The following is a 13139-nucleotide window of genomic DNA, read 5'->3' on the forward strand; positions in this document are numbered from 1 at the left end:
ACAAAGTTCAATTTTATTTTGTATTATTATAATAATATATAATTTAAAATAAAAATGGTAATTATATAATACTGTCAGAAATCTCTATACGGTAATTGATTATTAATTTGCTTTGTCGCGAATCGTAAACAATCTAAGATGGAGTTTAATGCTTCTGACTATAAGTGCCATTAATTTACTTCAGAATGCCCAGCAATGACTTTGAGAGCGACAAACATGGAATTGATGCTTCTTACACGCGCGAGATAATACTATTCTCCATATGATGAAATGGGTGGTGCTATCCAATACCCTTCACTTGCAAGCACTTCGAATTGCACTGCGCAAATGACAACGATTTATTGCCAGCGCTATTCACTCTGCAAAGAAATGTTACCGTACCATGCAATTTATCCATGTTCCACAATAAAAAATACGAGAGCCAGTAAAATGGAAACCTGACCTATTTCAGTCAACATAAAAGTGTGAAGAAAATGAATTTAAAAAATTTAATATGTTTTATAAATTCTTATATAAATTGTATATATATATATATATATATATATATATATATATATATTGTATATATCCTCGATTTATTGTAACAAATACAGAGGAATATATATAAATTATATTTTAATTTTGTAACAGATTTTGATTTTTATAATTAAATTCTATATATTTCCAGCAAACTATATACGGGTATATGTTTTCTATCCAATTCACAGAAAAGTCGCTTTTGGCTTTTTAATAAATAATGCAAAACCTAATTAAAAATGAAAGCGCAATTCAAAAATACATAACCAAGCGCATGAAATATATATCATAGTTTCTGCGGAAGTGATCACTCTCGCATTTTTTATAAGCCTCATCGGCGCGAGACGCGTTACGAAAAATGCATAAGCTGAAACTACACAAGCTGGACACACATGTGCAGGACATACATATACATATGCGGACTTTCATCGCGAAAGCGTGGCACGTCGTCGATCGAAATAAGATCGTATTACTGTATCCCGGAAGAAAACGAACGGTTACCGCAACCAGAAGCCGTCGTAAAACGTATTAAATAGTTCGTAACTAAATTACATACTTACGTCTCTCCCTCCCCCGATGCCCAATATGTCCGAAAGCGATCTGCATATTTCCTACATTTGAAAATTTTTCCCCGATACGCGAAAGGATAAGAATCGCAGACTCTGTTATTACACGTCCTGTTGAGCGCTTTGCAAGTCATTAGTTTTTTTCTGCTCGTCTGTGTTTGGTAGTGCGATATGTAACGTGTTTATCATAACGTATATATAATTAGCGATACTATTTGCACGATTGTGTAAGAAAAATAATCATTAATTCTATGAAAGATATTTCTTTGAAAAGTTACGCAACTTCGTCACAAAATGCTGAAAAGGCGAACGATAGATAATGATAAAGCTCTCATTTTTACGAGATTTTTAATTATATTTATAAAAAAATATGTTAATTTTAAAAATTTAGAAAAAATATGGATGTATGAGAAATGCTTTTCTATTGATATAAGATCTAGGAAATGATCGCGGGATATAATACACTGCCAGATATCGAACCATATGATAATATTTTTCTCAATATCAATTATATATAAAAAAACAATTATATAATATTTCTTTAATAACATTTCGCACTGAAATGTTTTAGAACGTTCACCAGCGATTTCGTTAATGTCGGTCTTACACATTTATCGCCGTTTTCTTAGCAAGTCGCGAGATCGACGTGTACGTTGAAATATCGTGCAAAAAGAAACATTAATCACTAACATTAACGGCCGAAACGCTCCATTTTCGAGACAGAAATTTTACATTATAAAGAAAATGTATAATATCAGAAAAAAATAATTTTTTATCTTAAATCCTTCAGTATCTAAGTTCCAAAAACAGCAAATTATTAGAAATATTTAATAACTTTAATAATTTTAAGTAAACTATTGAAATCTCTGAATATATATATATAATAATTGCAATATTTGATCTCAGAAAAATATTTTTTTCAAAATATAATAATCATTAAAAAATAAATTTATAAATTCAATTATAAAATTCTTTATATTATAATTAGAGTCTAAGATTGTAATTATAATAATTATAATGTTAAAAACAGTTCTTTAACATTATGATTATTAAAGTTAATTTCTTGATGATTAAACACGATGAGGCACATGTGTTTGACAGCTGGCGGAATCACATGTTTTTGACAGCTGGCAAAAGTACATGTTTTTGACAGCTGGCGACATCTTTCGACGTCAATAGTCATTGCAGACAATAATTTCGACCAGAGGTCATCTGAGTCTGAGGAAATCTGACAAGAATGAGTGCATCTTTTGCATATAAATGGCCATCTTGAAAAAAGCGTGATCGCGATCACAACAACAATACGAGTACGTTTCTAAGTTCCTTTTTTTATTCGTATATACTTCGGCCATCGAGTGTGTATGAAAAATTATCTGACGATGCTGTCGATGGACGGCAACGACAATGACATCTCTCCTAACGAGGTTATATAAACAGCTGATCGAGAGTCAAAACTGACAAAAATTTAGTTCTACTCATTTCTCTTAGCTTTTGTTAAAATATATTTAATAAATAATATAAATAATTGTTATATCAATATTGCAGGAAAGCAACAGGATCAAATCTGAGGACTGTGTAGGAGTACCTAATATTCTTGGATTAAGCAGACCTAAAGAATGGACATACACGATGAGAAGGCACATGCAGGTAATAATTTAACACAATATACGACATTTCTAGAACAAAGATCAAATTTTATCAACATATTTTGCTAATTATATTGATTAAAAAATGTTATACAAATATAGATCTGCGAAAACACTTACTTTTCGATTTTTATAGTTTCATAAATTTAAAAAACGGATAAATAAGTTTCTTATTTCTCTTATTTTTATAAAAGAGAAAGAAAGAAGAAAATTATATATCATTAGTAAAATTAAATCTATTGGATCACATACAGGAGGTGATACCTGGGGTATTTCTTGGCCCATATAGTGCTGCTAGCCGTTCCAATTTACAATCTTTGGTAGATCATGGAATAACACATATAATTTGCGTCAGACAAGCTATTGAGGCAAATTTTATAAAGCCTAACTTTCCCCATAAATTCAAGTACGTAGTGCCTCTTAATTACGATAGAGTTATGAATAAAATCATTTAACACAAAAGAGAATTTAAAAAATTTTAAAAACCCTTTGACAAAAGCTCTGATCCTTTGTAATACTTTTTTTTATTCTCTATTAATTTTATTAATATTATAATACATAATCATATTATTTTCTGATTTTGCTATATTATCTCTCTTTATATTTTTAACATATTATTAAGATCTATTTAATTAATTTAATTAATATTCTCTTAATTCTCTTATTCTTACAACATTCTATATGTGTATATATATTTTATTATATTTTTTAAAGATATCTAGTCTTGGATATTGCCGACACGATGACGGAAAATATTATTCAGCATTTCAAGAAGGTAAAGGTGTTCATTGACGAAAGTTTGAATTTAAACGGACGGGTTTTGGTTCACGGAAATGCTGGCATATCGAGATCCGCTGCGTTGATTTTAGCGTACATTATGGAAACATATGAGCTTTCACAAGTGTAAGCCTTTCTCTTTTTATAACTTATAGACTATATCATCCGATCTAAAATTGTCCAAAATTTTAAATATAAAATTATATAAAACTTTTATAATTGAAATATATAAAGAGATATTCTAGCATCTAGCTCATTCTACTTTTTGACCAATAGAGAGTGTGCGAAACTTATTTCGTGAATTACTTTATGAATTTTTCTTTTTATTAAAATTGCAATAGCAATAAATCCTTCCAATGTTTATCGTAGGCAAGCATATATGCTAGTGCAGCAGCGAAGGTTCTGTATAAACCCAAATGAGGGCTTTATAATGCAACTAAGAGAGTATGAGCCCATCTATAAGGCTGAGAAAATGTTGAAAAATAGTCAACAAAGCTTGGAAGGTCAATGTAGTAAACGAACGATCCATCAAATTGATCTGGATAATCAACAAGATAAGATTGAGGACGTGACTGATAGTTGATAATAATTTAGAAAGATAATTTTTAAAAAAAGAAATGGGAGAACAAAGTTACCAAGATTTATATTGAATCAAACTGATAAAATTTAATTTTTATTTTAGCTGCACTTTGTGCAAACGATTTTCATTCGCTATTCCTTTAAATACGGCAAGTGTATAATGTAGTTAAAAAAAGAGTAAAACTCAAAGCTAAACCTGAACACCAATATTTTCAGTATTTTAATTGTGATAACTAACTCGATGACAGTCTAATCTAATTGATTAGATTAATCAGCAAATTATTATTTTTACCTTCTCTATTTTATTTAGTTATTTAAAAACTTCTGTGGTCCTTTATTGTGATTATGTTGTATTATGACATATTAAAAACGAGAATTTAATGTGAATCTTTTTCTTGTGTGAAATAAATTTAAAAAAAAAAACTGGTTTTTCTGAGATATCATAATTTATTATGGCTGTAGTGAGAAGACAAAAGTTTCAAGAAAATTCTAGAATGAATTATCATAGCTTAATTATAAATTTTAGATTTAATATAAAAAATATTTTTAATAAAAACTTTATAAACAAAATATCCAATAAAACAGATATTCAAAGGTTAATATGTCAGAGTAATTTAATACTCTATTTTTATTTATAATTATCTTCAATTGTTTATAATCGTTGTTAAAAAATTGACATTTGTAAAATATATATATATATATATATATATATATATATATATATATATATATATATATATATTATAAATGATATTTTTTTAAATCTTTTTTATTTTGTTATGCTTCATTTATTTTCCTTACAAATGCATTTTGCCACATTTATAATATTTAAGTTTAAACAATATATCAATATATTTTTTATTTTAGAATTGACACAAACTCACTTTAGTAAAGTAATTTCTTTAATTTTTTAATTTAAAATTGTGAGTTCTTTGACTTACTTAACTTTAGCTGGAAACTCAATGCATACTATATTTTGTCCAGCCTCGTCCACGAGCTCCCACTTAATATTCACATTCACCTGAAGAACAAATAATAAAAGATAACATTTTCAACCATTAAAAAAATTTTTATTTTATTTATTACATTATAAAACTTTTAATATTAGATCTTTAAAAAATTTTAAATTTTGAATTTATTAAATAAAATTTATAGTAACACGTCTCGATAGAGATATATATTGTATATAAGTTTAACTTAAATATATAAATCAAATCTAAATTATATTAAGTTTGAAATTAAATCCAAAGTAAAAGTAGAAATAGCAAATATATAAGAACAAAAACATAAATGTGAATTTTAAATGCCAATTACCGAAGGGAATTTTTTCTGCACAAGCAATGAAGTTGTATAATGATACTCTTGATCCTTGTGCAGAGGACAAGCAACTCCATCATTAAGATCCTTGCATACGTCAGGTTTGTCAAAAGGAAAAGGTATTGGAATATCAATCAATACGCCATATACATGTACGTAGACTTGCGTGATGTCCTTGTCTGCAAAAAAAATACGCGAATAATCGCTATGAATAGATAACACAAGATTATACAATATGTAAACTTATATTAATACTTTTTGATTTTTCAAACATAATTTATCAAGTGCTTACTCGGTATGAAGTTAATAGATATTGATGCGTTAGTACCGCGCACTAAAGCACATTTTTCATCCGACGCTTGACATCCTGAGACCGATACTTCCGTAAATTTGCCCAATGTTGAACCTTAAATAGAATGGAAAAAAACTAATATAAATTATATCTCACGATAAATATATACAGTAAATAATCTACATGTAATAAATATATCATAGATGTATATTAAATTTATCACACAAATACTATATATATAAGTAACAAAATATATTAAATACATTAAAAAATGATATATATATTTAATGTAAAAATGAAAAGCATAGAAAAAAAAAGAGACTGCATATTCCTTCTTTGCAATAATGCAACAATATCGCATTTAATTTTATGTATGTGAATTTATATAAAAAAGGATTAAAAGGAAATTATATATATGTATATATAATAAATCTTTATATTAAATTGAATTATAATTAATTGTAGTAATAATAAAATTTCAAGAAGCTTAGATATTTTTATCACTAATAAAATTCTTAGAAATATATGTATATGAGAGAGATAGAGAGAGAGAGAGAGAAATATGTATATTAAATTTACTAATAAAATTTCCGAATAAAGAAACCGATTACAATTTTCACTGAAAAGTTTCCTTAAATAAGAAATTTCTTTGATAAATGATTCCTATTGCTGATAACTAGCATCGAACTTTGTCATTATTCATTACTTCATTCTTATCTCAAACGATAAGTCAACATTCGCGTAAGACGAGTAACATGCGTGCATGAGTCACATTATTATTTTTTCCATTAAATGACATGTACATTACACACATCTTCACTCTTGATTTTGGCAGATCATACACATTAAGATTTGATAATATAATCGGGCAGACAGTTTTTTACAACTGGAAACAAGACAAAATGCGATATACACTTTAAAGAAAAATGATATAATGGTGTAATAATGGTATAATATTCTACAGAAGATCTTTAGAAATTATAACGAGAAAAAAATACATTTTTTATTATCTTTTTACGATAAATAATAAATACTAAATCCCGCGATCACTGCAAAAAAATTACAAGAGAGAATCGTCATTGCTATTTTTATTTACATATATATATATAATATATCATCTTCGAAAGGGATTTTATTTCCCCTACGATATAGATACAATAATACAATAAAATAGCAATTAGACATATTTGTGATAATAGATGCGTTTTTATGTTATCAAAAAAGCTATAATATTCATTCATATATACTTATGGTTAGAGTCTATGCATATCTATATCTGTCCATTGAAATCTGACCTCATTGAAATTAGATCTATCATTTTGATTTACAGATATACTATTCGTATTCAAACAGATGTATACCTAGAAAGGCTTTTGGATAGGCAAACAAAGAAAAGATAAAAATGATAATTAAAATAATCCATTTGCTTTAGTTATCATTTATAAAAATAATAATTAATGTAAATAGATCTCCGAGATTGTCTTTCTTTCTTCATATCGACCTTTATCTCCTTCAAGACATATTACAAAACTTCTATGATTTTAGACGATAATACGATAAACATGATAAAATTTCTGAAAAATGTAGCGCTCTTTCTAACCATTATAATCTATCACTAACACTGATTATAATTAATGTTAATTAATATAACATCTAATTTTGCACAAATATGTCTCTCTCTCTCTCTCTTTCTCCATTACAATCATTTTAACATTTCTATGAAGATTTGAAGATTCTAAAATAAACAATTATCTGAAAATACTCTTAAAGTATCGCACGTAATTATTGTTATTAATATCGACCATAACATTAATAATGTTAATTTTGTATGGCGCGGATTTACATTGTAATCCAGTATCAATTTTCCTACCAAAGTTTTAAGACACGAATATTGCGTGAAAATTTCGCAAAACGCATATACTTACCACAATTCGCGAACTTGACGGCGAGACAAGACGCAGAATAGCACAAAACGCACAGAAGCGCAAACACGACGCTGATCGATTGTCTCATGTTGCTCGTATGTCTACGCTGTTACTTGTACGACTTCCGCGCGCCTATTAACGCCTTCGCATCGCTGTAAACAGCTATAAAGCGTCGCAAAGCGCGCCACATCCCCCGACAATACCCAGCGCCTCTGATCTGATTTCGTCACCGAGGTACTAACCGAGATACTGCCCGGAAATAAACAATTTTCACAATCGTATGTACACACAACAGATATTTATCACTTTTTAAACGGTTCATTGTTTCTTCCTCGACGTCGATTTCATTTGATTTCTAGTATCTTATTTTTTAGAGAAGATTTTAGAAAATATTTTATATGAAATTATATGATACTGTAAGAATCACATAAATTAAGGAAAAGATAATAAAAACGGCGCTATATTTAAGAATACGTTAGTAAGAAAATTTCTTGTTATTTTTTGACAGTTTGTATAAAAGATCAAACGTGTCTTATGTTTTTTTTTGTTTCTACAATGCTACATATATTAGAAATAGTTTATATATTTTAAGAGCTCTGCTATTAAAATACTCTATCTTATAAAGAGAGAGAGATATTTCTCTGTTGTTTATTTATTCCATAATTTTAATCAATGTGCTTTGCGTCGAAATGTGCGTTAAAACATATAGCGGGATTTATATTTATTTTTTTTTTTCTATGAAAATTAGTAATATATTCACTTCAATATTGGAGCGCAATAATCTGTCATAATTGCCATAAAAGCGGCAGTTACGTTTTACTTAATCTTCACCGGAAATTTTACGCATATTATCTTCTCATCTTTTTCATTTCTAAATTCCCACATAACTTCAAGACTCAACTGAAAAGCAGAAAAAGCGCATTATTATATTGATAAAAGAAAAAAAAAAATTTTAGATAAGAGGCTGCATTAGAATAAAATAAAATAGGAAATATGAGAAAATAGAAAATGAAATACAAAATTTTGAAAAATATTCATAAATTATAAAAGATAAATTAACATATTGAAATTCCATGCGCATACCGCTGGAGTACTCTTATCCACAACAAATGAAGCTTTGTACTCAGCTCCCTCGTCTTTTTTCAAAGGACAATTAATCCCAGAATTCGAGTCCTTGCATACATCAGGTTTTTCCAGCGGGAAAGGCACAGGCACGTCGAGTAAGACACCAAATGCAAGTGCTTCGATTTTCGAGACATCTTCACCTGCAAAGAAAACGTATAAATTAGATTTCTATATGAACACTTAAAAAATTCAAAAAATAAAATTATGTATTAATATATTATTTTTAATTATTATTTTTTACATCGCAATTTAAACCTCTTTTCAAAATAAAATTCATTTTTCTGTCTCAATAGCGCATATTTAATACATAACTTTTCGCAGTAGTAAAATTTGCAAAAAGATCACAAAAATGTATAATTTGAGTTATAATATTCTTACTAACTTGGTGTAAATTTCATGGACACATGTATCTCGCTGCCACGGATTATCGAGCATCTTTCCTCGGACAAGTCACAGCTCGAGATCGATATCTCGTTGAACTTACCTAACTCCGAGCCTGGAATTTATTTAAAATAAGTTCAGTACGAATAATTTTAACATTTAATGTGAATTCAAATAAATATATATCATAAGTATTTATTTAATTAGATAAATATTAATATAAATAATTAATACTCTGCATAAACACGTGTGAAGGCGTTTGCTTCATATCGCCAATTTGCTACAATTATACCTTACATTACTACCTTGTAGTATCGCAAAATTACAGGTAAACTGTGATGTGATTACGCGTAATTTAACAAACATTCAAGATACTACATAATTAAATAGCTTTGCGCATAATATTGCTAATAGCATCCGACATTACATCCTTAATTAAGAACCAATGTAAACGTTTCTCCTATAATTTATCGTTAACGATAAAGGTAAAGTAATTATAATATGCTAGTAACAACGTAACAATTAGAAATTCTCGTGCAATCTTTATGAAATTCTTACATATCACTGGATATAAAATTAAAACAATTTAATTTTTTATTGTTTTTTCTCGAGAGAAATTGATAATTAATTAATAATTAAATTTGAAGCAATAAAATACAAAAGTTTTATCTCAATCAACTTTAAAGCTCAAATAATATGGTCTTTATCAAAACTTTCTAAAAAAATTAGAAAAAATCTAATTAAATATAGAAAATTATACTCAAATATATAACACTAATAATAAGTATGTAAAATATATTCAAAAATCATTTTTTGTGATTATAAATTCATAAAGCCAATTTAGAGACAACTTTCTCTTAAATGACAATAGACAAAATTATTTCTTCTTTTCAACTTCCACTATTTTTACAATTTTTAATATTTACATACTTTTGTTAATTAAATTTCAAATTAAAATTCTATTAAAGTAATTACTTTCCTAAAACTCAATCAATTATATAAATTATAGTTCAATCCTTTATTTCACATAATTAATTATTGTATAAATGCCTCGGTATTTTAGTTCAAAAAAGTCGATTTCGAATTGATCAAGGAATTTATAATAAAAAAACATAATTTTGGCACATGACATTTTTTATATACATATACATTGTATATACATTGTCTCATTTTAAATGACGATCTCAAATATCTTTTAAAAAATGCATTTTAGAGAAAAATGCTTCAAACAAAAGTCGTAGCGTTCAAAGGAAGCTAATAGACGATTAGATTATTAGATTTTGAATCGGGGATCCCATGTTGGTCCCATAAAGAAAATAATTGTTTTTAAGAAAAAGTATATATTTATTTACAATGTATTTTTTTTAACAATTATTTGTGTTTTTTATACCGATTGATTTGCCTCATTATTCTGTACATAGAAGTATCACGTAAGATTATCGAAAACTAAATATTTCACGAGATATTTTATTTTTCATCATATTTACATTTTTCTCTCTAAAATGCATTGTTCAAGAATTATTTGAGGTTGTCATTTAAAATGGGAGACCCTGTATATAAGATATTGGTGTAGTATATTCATTCATTCTCAATGCTATTCCGTGTGCGCACACGTACAATTTATAAACTTAATAATTAATTATTAAAAATTAAATAAATTAATTTAAAAAATCAAATACAATATTTTTTACAAAAATAATAATAGCTGATATTTTTGCATAAACAATTCGTCAAAAATGATTAGAATGCAAACTTACCACAATCTTCGAAAACGAAAGCAAGGGAAGATACTATGCAGCACAGGACGCATAATAGCGGAAAAACAACATCTTTTCGTGTCATGTTGCTTCCGCGACTTCGACGTGAATATTAATGTCGCTGCGTGAGATCCGCGCGTTTAAATTTATAAGATCGCGCTTACCTAACGCGACAACTCATCTCATTACGATTAGTGTAATGATAGTGATGAGACTATTGTTTATTGTATATTTCCATAAATGAATGGTATAGCTTCATACCACTTATAGCAATTAAAAATATTACAGATATGTTATCAAAAATGTTATCAAATATTTGATGCTTTAAAAGATAATAATAAAAATATTGATAAAGTTAAAACTATATTTGTAATGCAAGTATATAAAAGCGATGTAAATCTGAAAAAGAAAGATACGAGTTTAAAAAATTTATCTTTTATTTTCTATTATAAAATATAAAATATAAACTAATACTTTTTTATTTTATATATATGCATACATACATACATATATATATATATATATATATATATATATATATATATATATATATACACTAAATATGTTTTTATTATAAAATTAAATATATTTCTAGAACTACATATCAGCAAAAATTAAAAATGTATTATTGTGGTTTTATAAGAGAAATTTTATTACAGCTGTTTGAATAGTTTCCCGCGTTTCATAATATCGCAGCGCCCCGATGCCAGCATCAATCGTCAGGAAGTGACGTCCTTACAGCGCATCGTCCACGTAGCGTTTCGAGTACTCGCACAGAATATTCCGTAGCGATACGTTGATAGGACATTTCGTGCAACGTACTCGAGTAACGCGCAACGTGAGTATCGCATCTCTTTCCTGTTTATAATTTTATCTTTTCCCATTATGGTACAAATTTTATTTCTCTCGCGAAATGTACATATATTGCTTGCTGTAATTTCTTATTAAAGAGATTTCTGACATAACCCAAATCTTAAATTATTAAAGTGCAAAAATGCGATTTCTGTGTATATCTATATGTTTAGTAAAATATTTTTGGTGCACCGTATTGTGTGCGTGACGTAGATTCGTTGGTATTTTATAAAATAGGCAATATTGCTCACACAAATATATATAAAAGTTTATAACCTAAATTTAGCTTGGAACTTATCAAAGTGCAAACCTACGTTTTTAAATCTATATGTGTTAAGTGCAAAATACTTTTACTTAACGAAATAAATAAATATTTTTATATACAAAATATATACAATATAAATATCTTTATATCGCACGTAGTGACAGTAAATATGATAATATCATAATAATAATAAAAAATATAATCAATATATTACTTAAGAACTTGGAGTATTTTTAAAAATTTAATGCTTTAAATATCTATATTATTTGATAAATTAGACATGTATAATTGTTTTTTTTAATCTATGTTTTTGTTTTTTTCTTAACAGGATCTCAATCGCTATGGATCAAATTAAGAAGCTCACCGAGCCTGGTCGCCAATTTGCCAAGGACAGCATACGGCTTGTCAAAAGATGTACCAAGCCAGATCGCAAAGGTAATTTAATTTTGACTATTCTATATATAAATGTGACATATAATATAATTTAGTCGTAATTTATACTTTTATACATTGCAGAGTTCCAAAAGATAGCTATCGCTACTGCAATTGGCTTTTGCATAATGGGCTTCATAGGATTCTTTGTTAAGTTAATTCATATTCCAATCAACAACATTATTGTGTAAGTTTTTCTAATATTAGTATATCTTTGTTTAATCATTAATAATATAGATTTATATTTTAATATATTCATTTTATCTTCTTTTTTTCAGAGGTTCATAAATTACATCCTGAGATTCTTGTTACTTTTAAGAAGATTATTGTTAAGATCACATAAGGTTACTTCCATTGTTGTATGTCCCTCTATTATTTATAACACAAAAATGTGTTTACTCGGTACTGAATTGCTTTGGCAAGTGAAATAAGTGAGAGAGATAATGTGCGCATAATATATTAATGAATTTTATAATAAAACAGTAATTTAAAATCGTCTATTTTCTTTTTCATTAATCATATTTCCTAAAAATAATAAAAGTAAACTTATAATCTAAGAAAATATAATTGCAATATTTTTGTTTGAGAATATAAGAAAGTATGGTAATTATTTTGATTTTTTCGTTTTATGTATTATTTTCTATCGTTAGGAAATTTCTAATTTAATTCAAATCGAAATTTTCGAATAAAATATTATATACACACACAT

The 13139-nt window shown here is 27.3% G+C and overlaps 4 protein-coding genes across 4 annotated transcripts; 2 read left to right on the plus strand and 2 right to left on the minus strand.

Moving 5' to 3' along the window:
* The first annotated feature begins 2283 nt into the window (after positions 1–2283).
* On the plus strand, positions 2284–4658 carry LOC138937629 (serine/threonine/tyrosine-interacting protein). The gene is made up of 5 exons (XM_070304078.1): positions 2284–2506; positions 2628–2729; positions 2983–3134; positions 3443–3631; positions 3875–4658. The coding sequence occupies exons 1-5, from the start codon at positions 2444–2446 to the stop codon at positions 4086–4088; spliced, it is 720 nt and encodes a 239-aa protein (XP_070160179.1). The 5' UTR covers positions 2284–2443; the 3' UTR covers positions 4089–4658.
* Positions 4659–4845: 187 nt separating this feature from the next.
* LOC138937630 (NPC intracellular cholesterol transporter 2 homolog a) lies at positions 4846–7895 on the minus strand. Its single transcript, XM_070304080.1, has 4 exons — positions 7619–7895; positions 5694–5807; positions 5399–5580; positions 4846–5105 (listed from the first exon to the last, which is right to left on the minus strand). Exons 1-4 carry the CDS (start codon positions 7704–7706, stop codon positions 5022–5024), a joined length of 468 nt encoding a protein of 155 aa, XP_070160181.1. The 5' UTR covers positions 7707–7895; the 3' UTR covers positions 4846–5021.
* A 262-nt stretch (positions 7896–8157) lies between these two features.
* Positions 8158–10997, minus strand: LOC138937631 (NPC intracellular cholesterol transporter 2 homolog a-like). The gene is made up of 4 exons (XM_070304081.1): positions 10882–10997; positions 9126–9239; positions 8702–8883; positions 8158–8518 (listed from the first exon to the last, which is right to left on the minus strand). The coding sequence occupies exons 1-4, from the start codon at positions 10964–10966 to the stop codon at positions 8435–8437; spliced, it is 465 nt and encodes a 154-aa protein (XP_070160182.1). The 5' UTR covers positions 10967–10997; the 3' UTR covers positions 8158–8434.
* A 617-nt stretch (positions 10998–11614) lies between these two features.
* On the plus strand, positions 11615–12923 carry LOC138937890 (protein transport protein Sec61 subunit gamma). The gene is made up of 4 exons (XM_070304551.1): positions 11615–11719; positions 12327–12433; positions 12515–12617; positions 12709–12923. Exons 2-4 carry the CDS (start codon positions 12340–12342, stop codon positions 12716–12718), a joined length of 207 nt encoding a protein of 68 aa, XP_070160652.1. The 5' UTR covers positions 11615–11719; positions 12327–12339; the 3' UTR covers positions 12719–12923.
* The last annotated feature ends 216 nt before the right edge of the window (positions 12924–13139 follow it).

The sequence above is a fragment of the Polyergus mexicanus genome, unplaced genomic scaffold (assembly GCF_030449975.1).
Source record: "Polyergus mexicanus isolate NDT 795.1 unplaced genomic scaffold, iyPolMexi1.0 SCAF_11, whole genome shotgun sequence".
Lineage (NCBI taxonomy): Eukaryota > Metazoa > Arthropoda > Insecta > Hymenoptera > Formicidae > Polyergus > Polyergus mexicanus.

Excerpts from the sequence above, each read along its gene's own strand:
- LOC138937629 (XM_070304078.1), top strand. The coding sequence starts at position 2,444 with ATGAAAAATTATCTGACGATGCTGTCGATGGACGGCAACGACAATGAC. Across the intron at positions 2,730-2,982 it reads CGATGAGAAGGCACATGCAG|GAGGTGATACCTGGGGTATT; the intron begins GTAATAATTTAA and ends GATCACATACAG. Across the intron at positions 3,135-3,442 it reads AACTTTCCCCATAAATTCAA|ATATCTAGTCTTGGATATTG; the intron begins GTACGTAGTGCC and ends TATTTTTTAAAG.
- LOC138937630 (XM_070304080.1), bottom strand. The coding sequence starts at position 7,706 with ATGAGACAATCGATCAGCGTCGTGTTTGCGCTTCTGTGCGTTTTGTGC. Across the intron at positions 5,808-7,618 it reads CGTCAAGTTCGCGAATTGTG|GTTCAACATTGGGCAAATTT; the intron begins GTAAGTATATGC and ends ATTCTATTTAAG. Across the intron at positions 5,581-5,693 it reads ATCTATTAACTTCATACCGA|ACAAGGACATCACGCAAGTC; the intron begins GTAAGCACTTGA and ends TTTTTTTTGCAG.
- LOC138937631 (XM_070304081.1), bottom strand. The coding sequence starts at position 10,966 with ATGACACGAAAAGATGTTGTTTTTCCGCTATTATGCGTCCTGTGCTGC. Across the intron at positions 9,240-10,881 it reads TTTCGTTTTCGAAGATTGTG|GCTCGGAGTTAGGTAAGTTC; the intron begins GTAAGTTTGCAT and ends AATAAATTCCAG. Across the intron at positions 8,519-8,701 it reads TGGATAAGAGTACTCCAGCG|TTGAGTCTTGAAGTTATGTG; the intron begins GTATGCGCATGG and ends TCTGCTTTTCAG.
- LOC138937890 (XM_070304551.1), top strand. The coding sequence starts at position 12,340 with ATGGATCAAATTAAGAAGCTCACCGAGCCTGGTCGCCAATTTGCCAAG. Across the intron at positions 12,434-12,514 it reads TACCAAGCCAGATCGCAAAG|AGTTCCAAAAGATAGCTATC; the intron begins GTAATTTAATTT and ends TATACATTGCAG.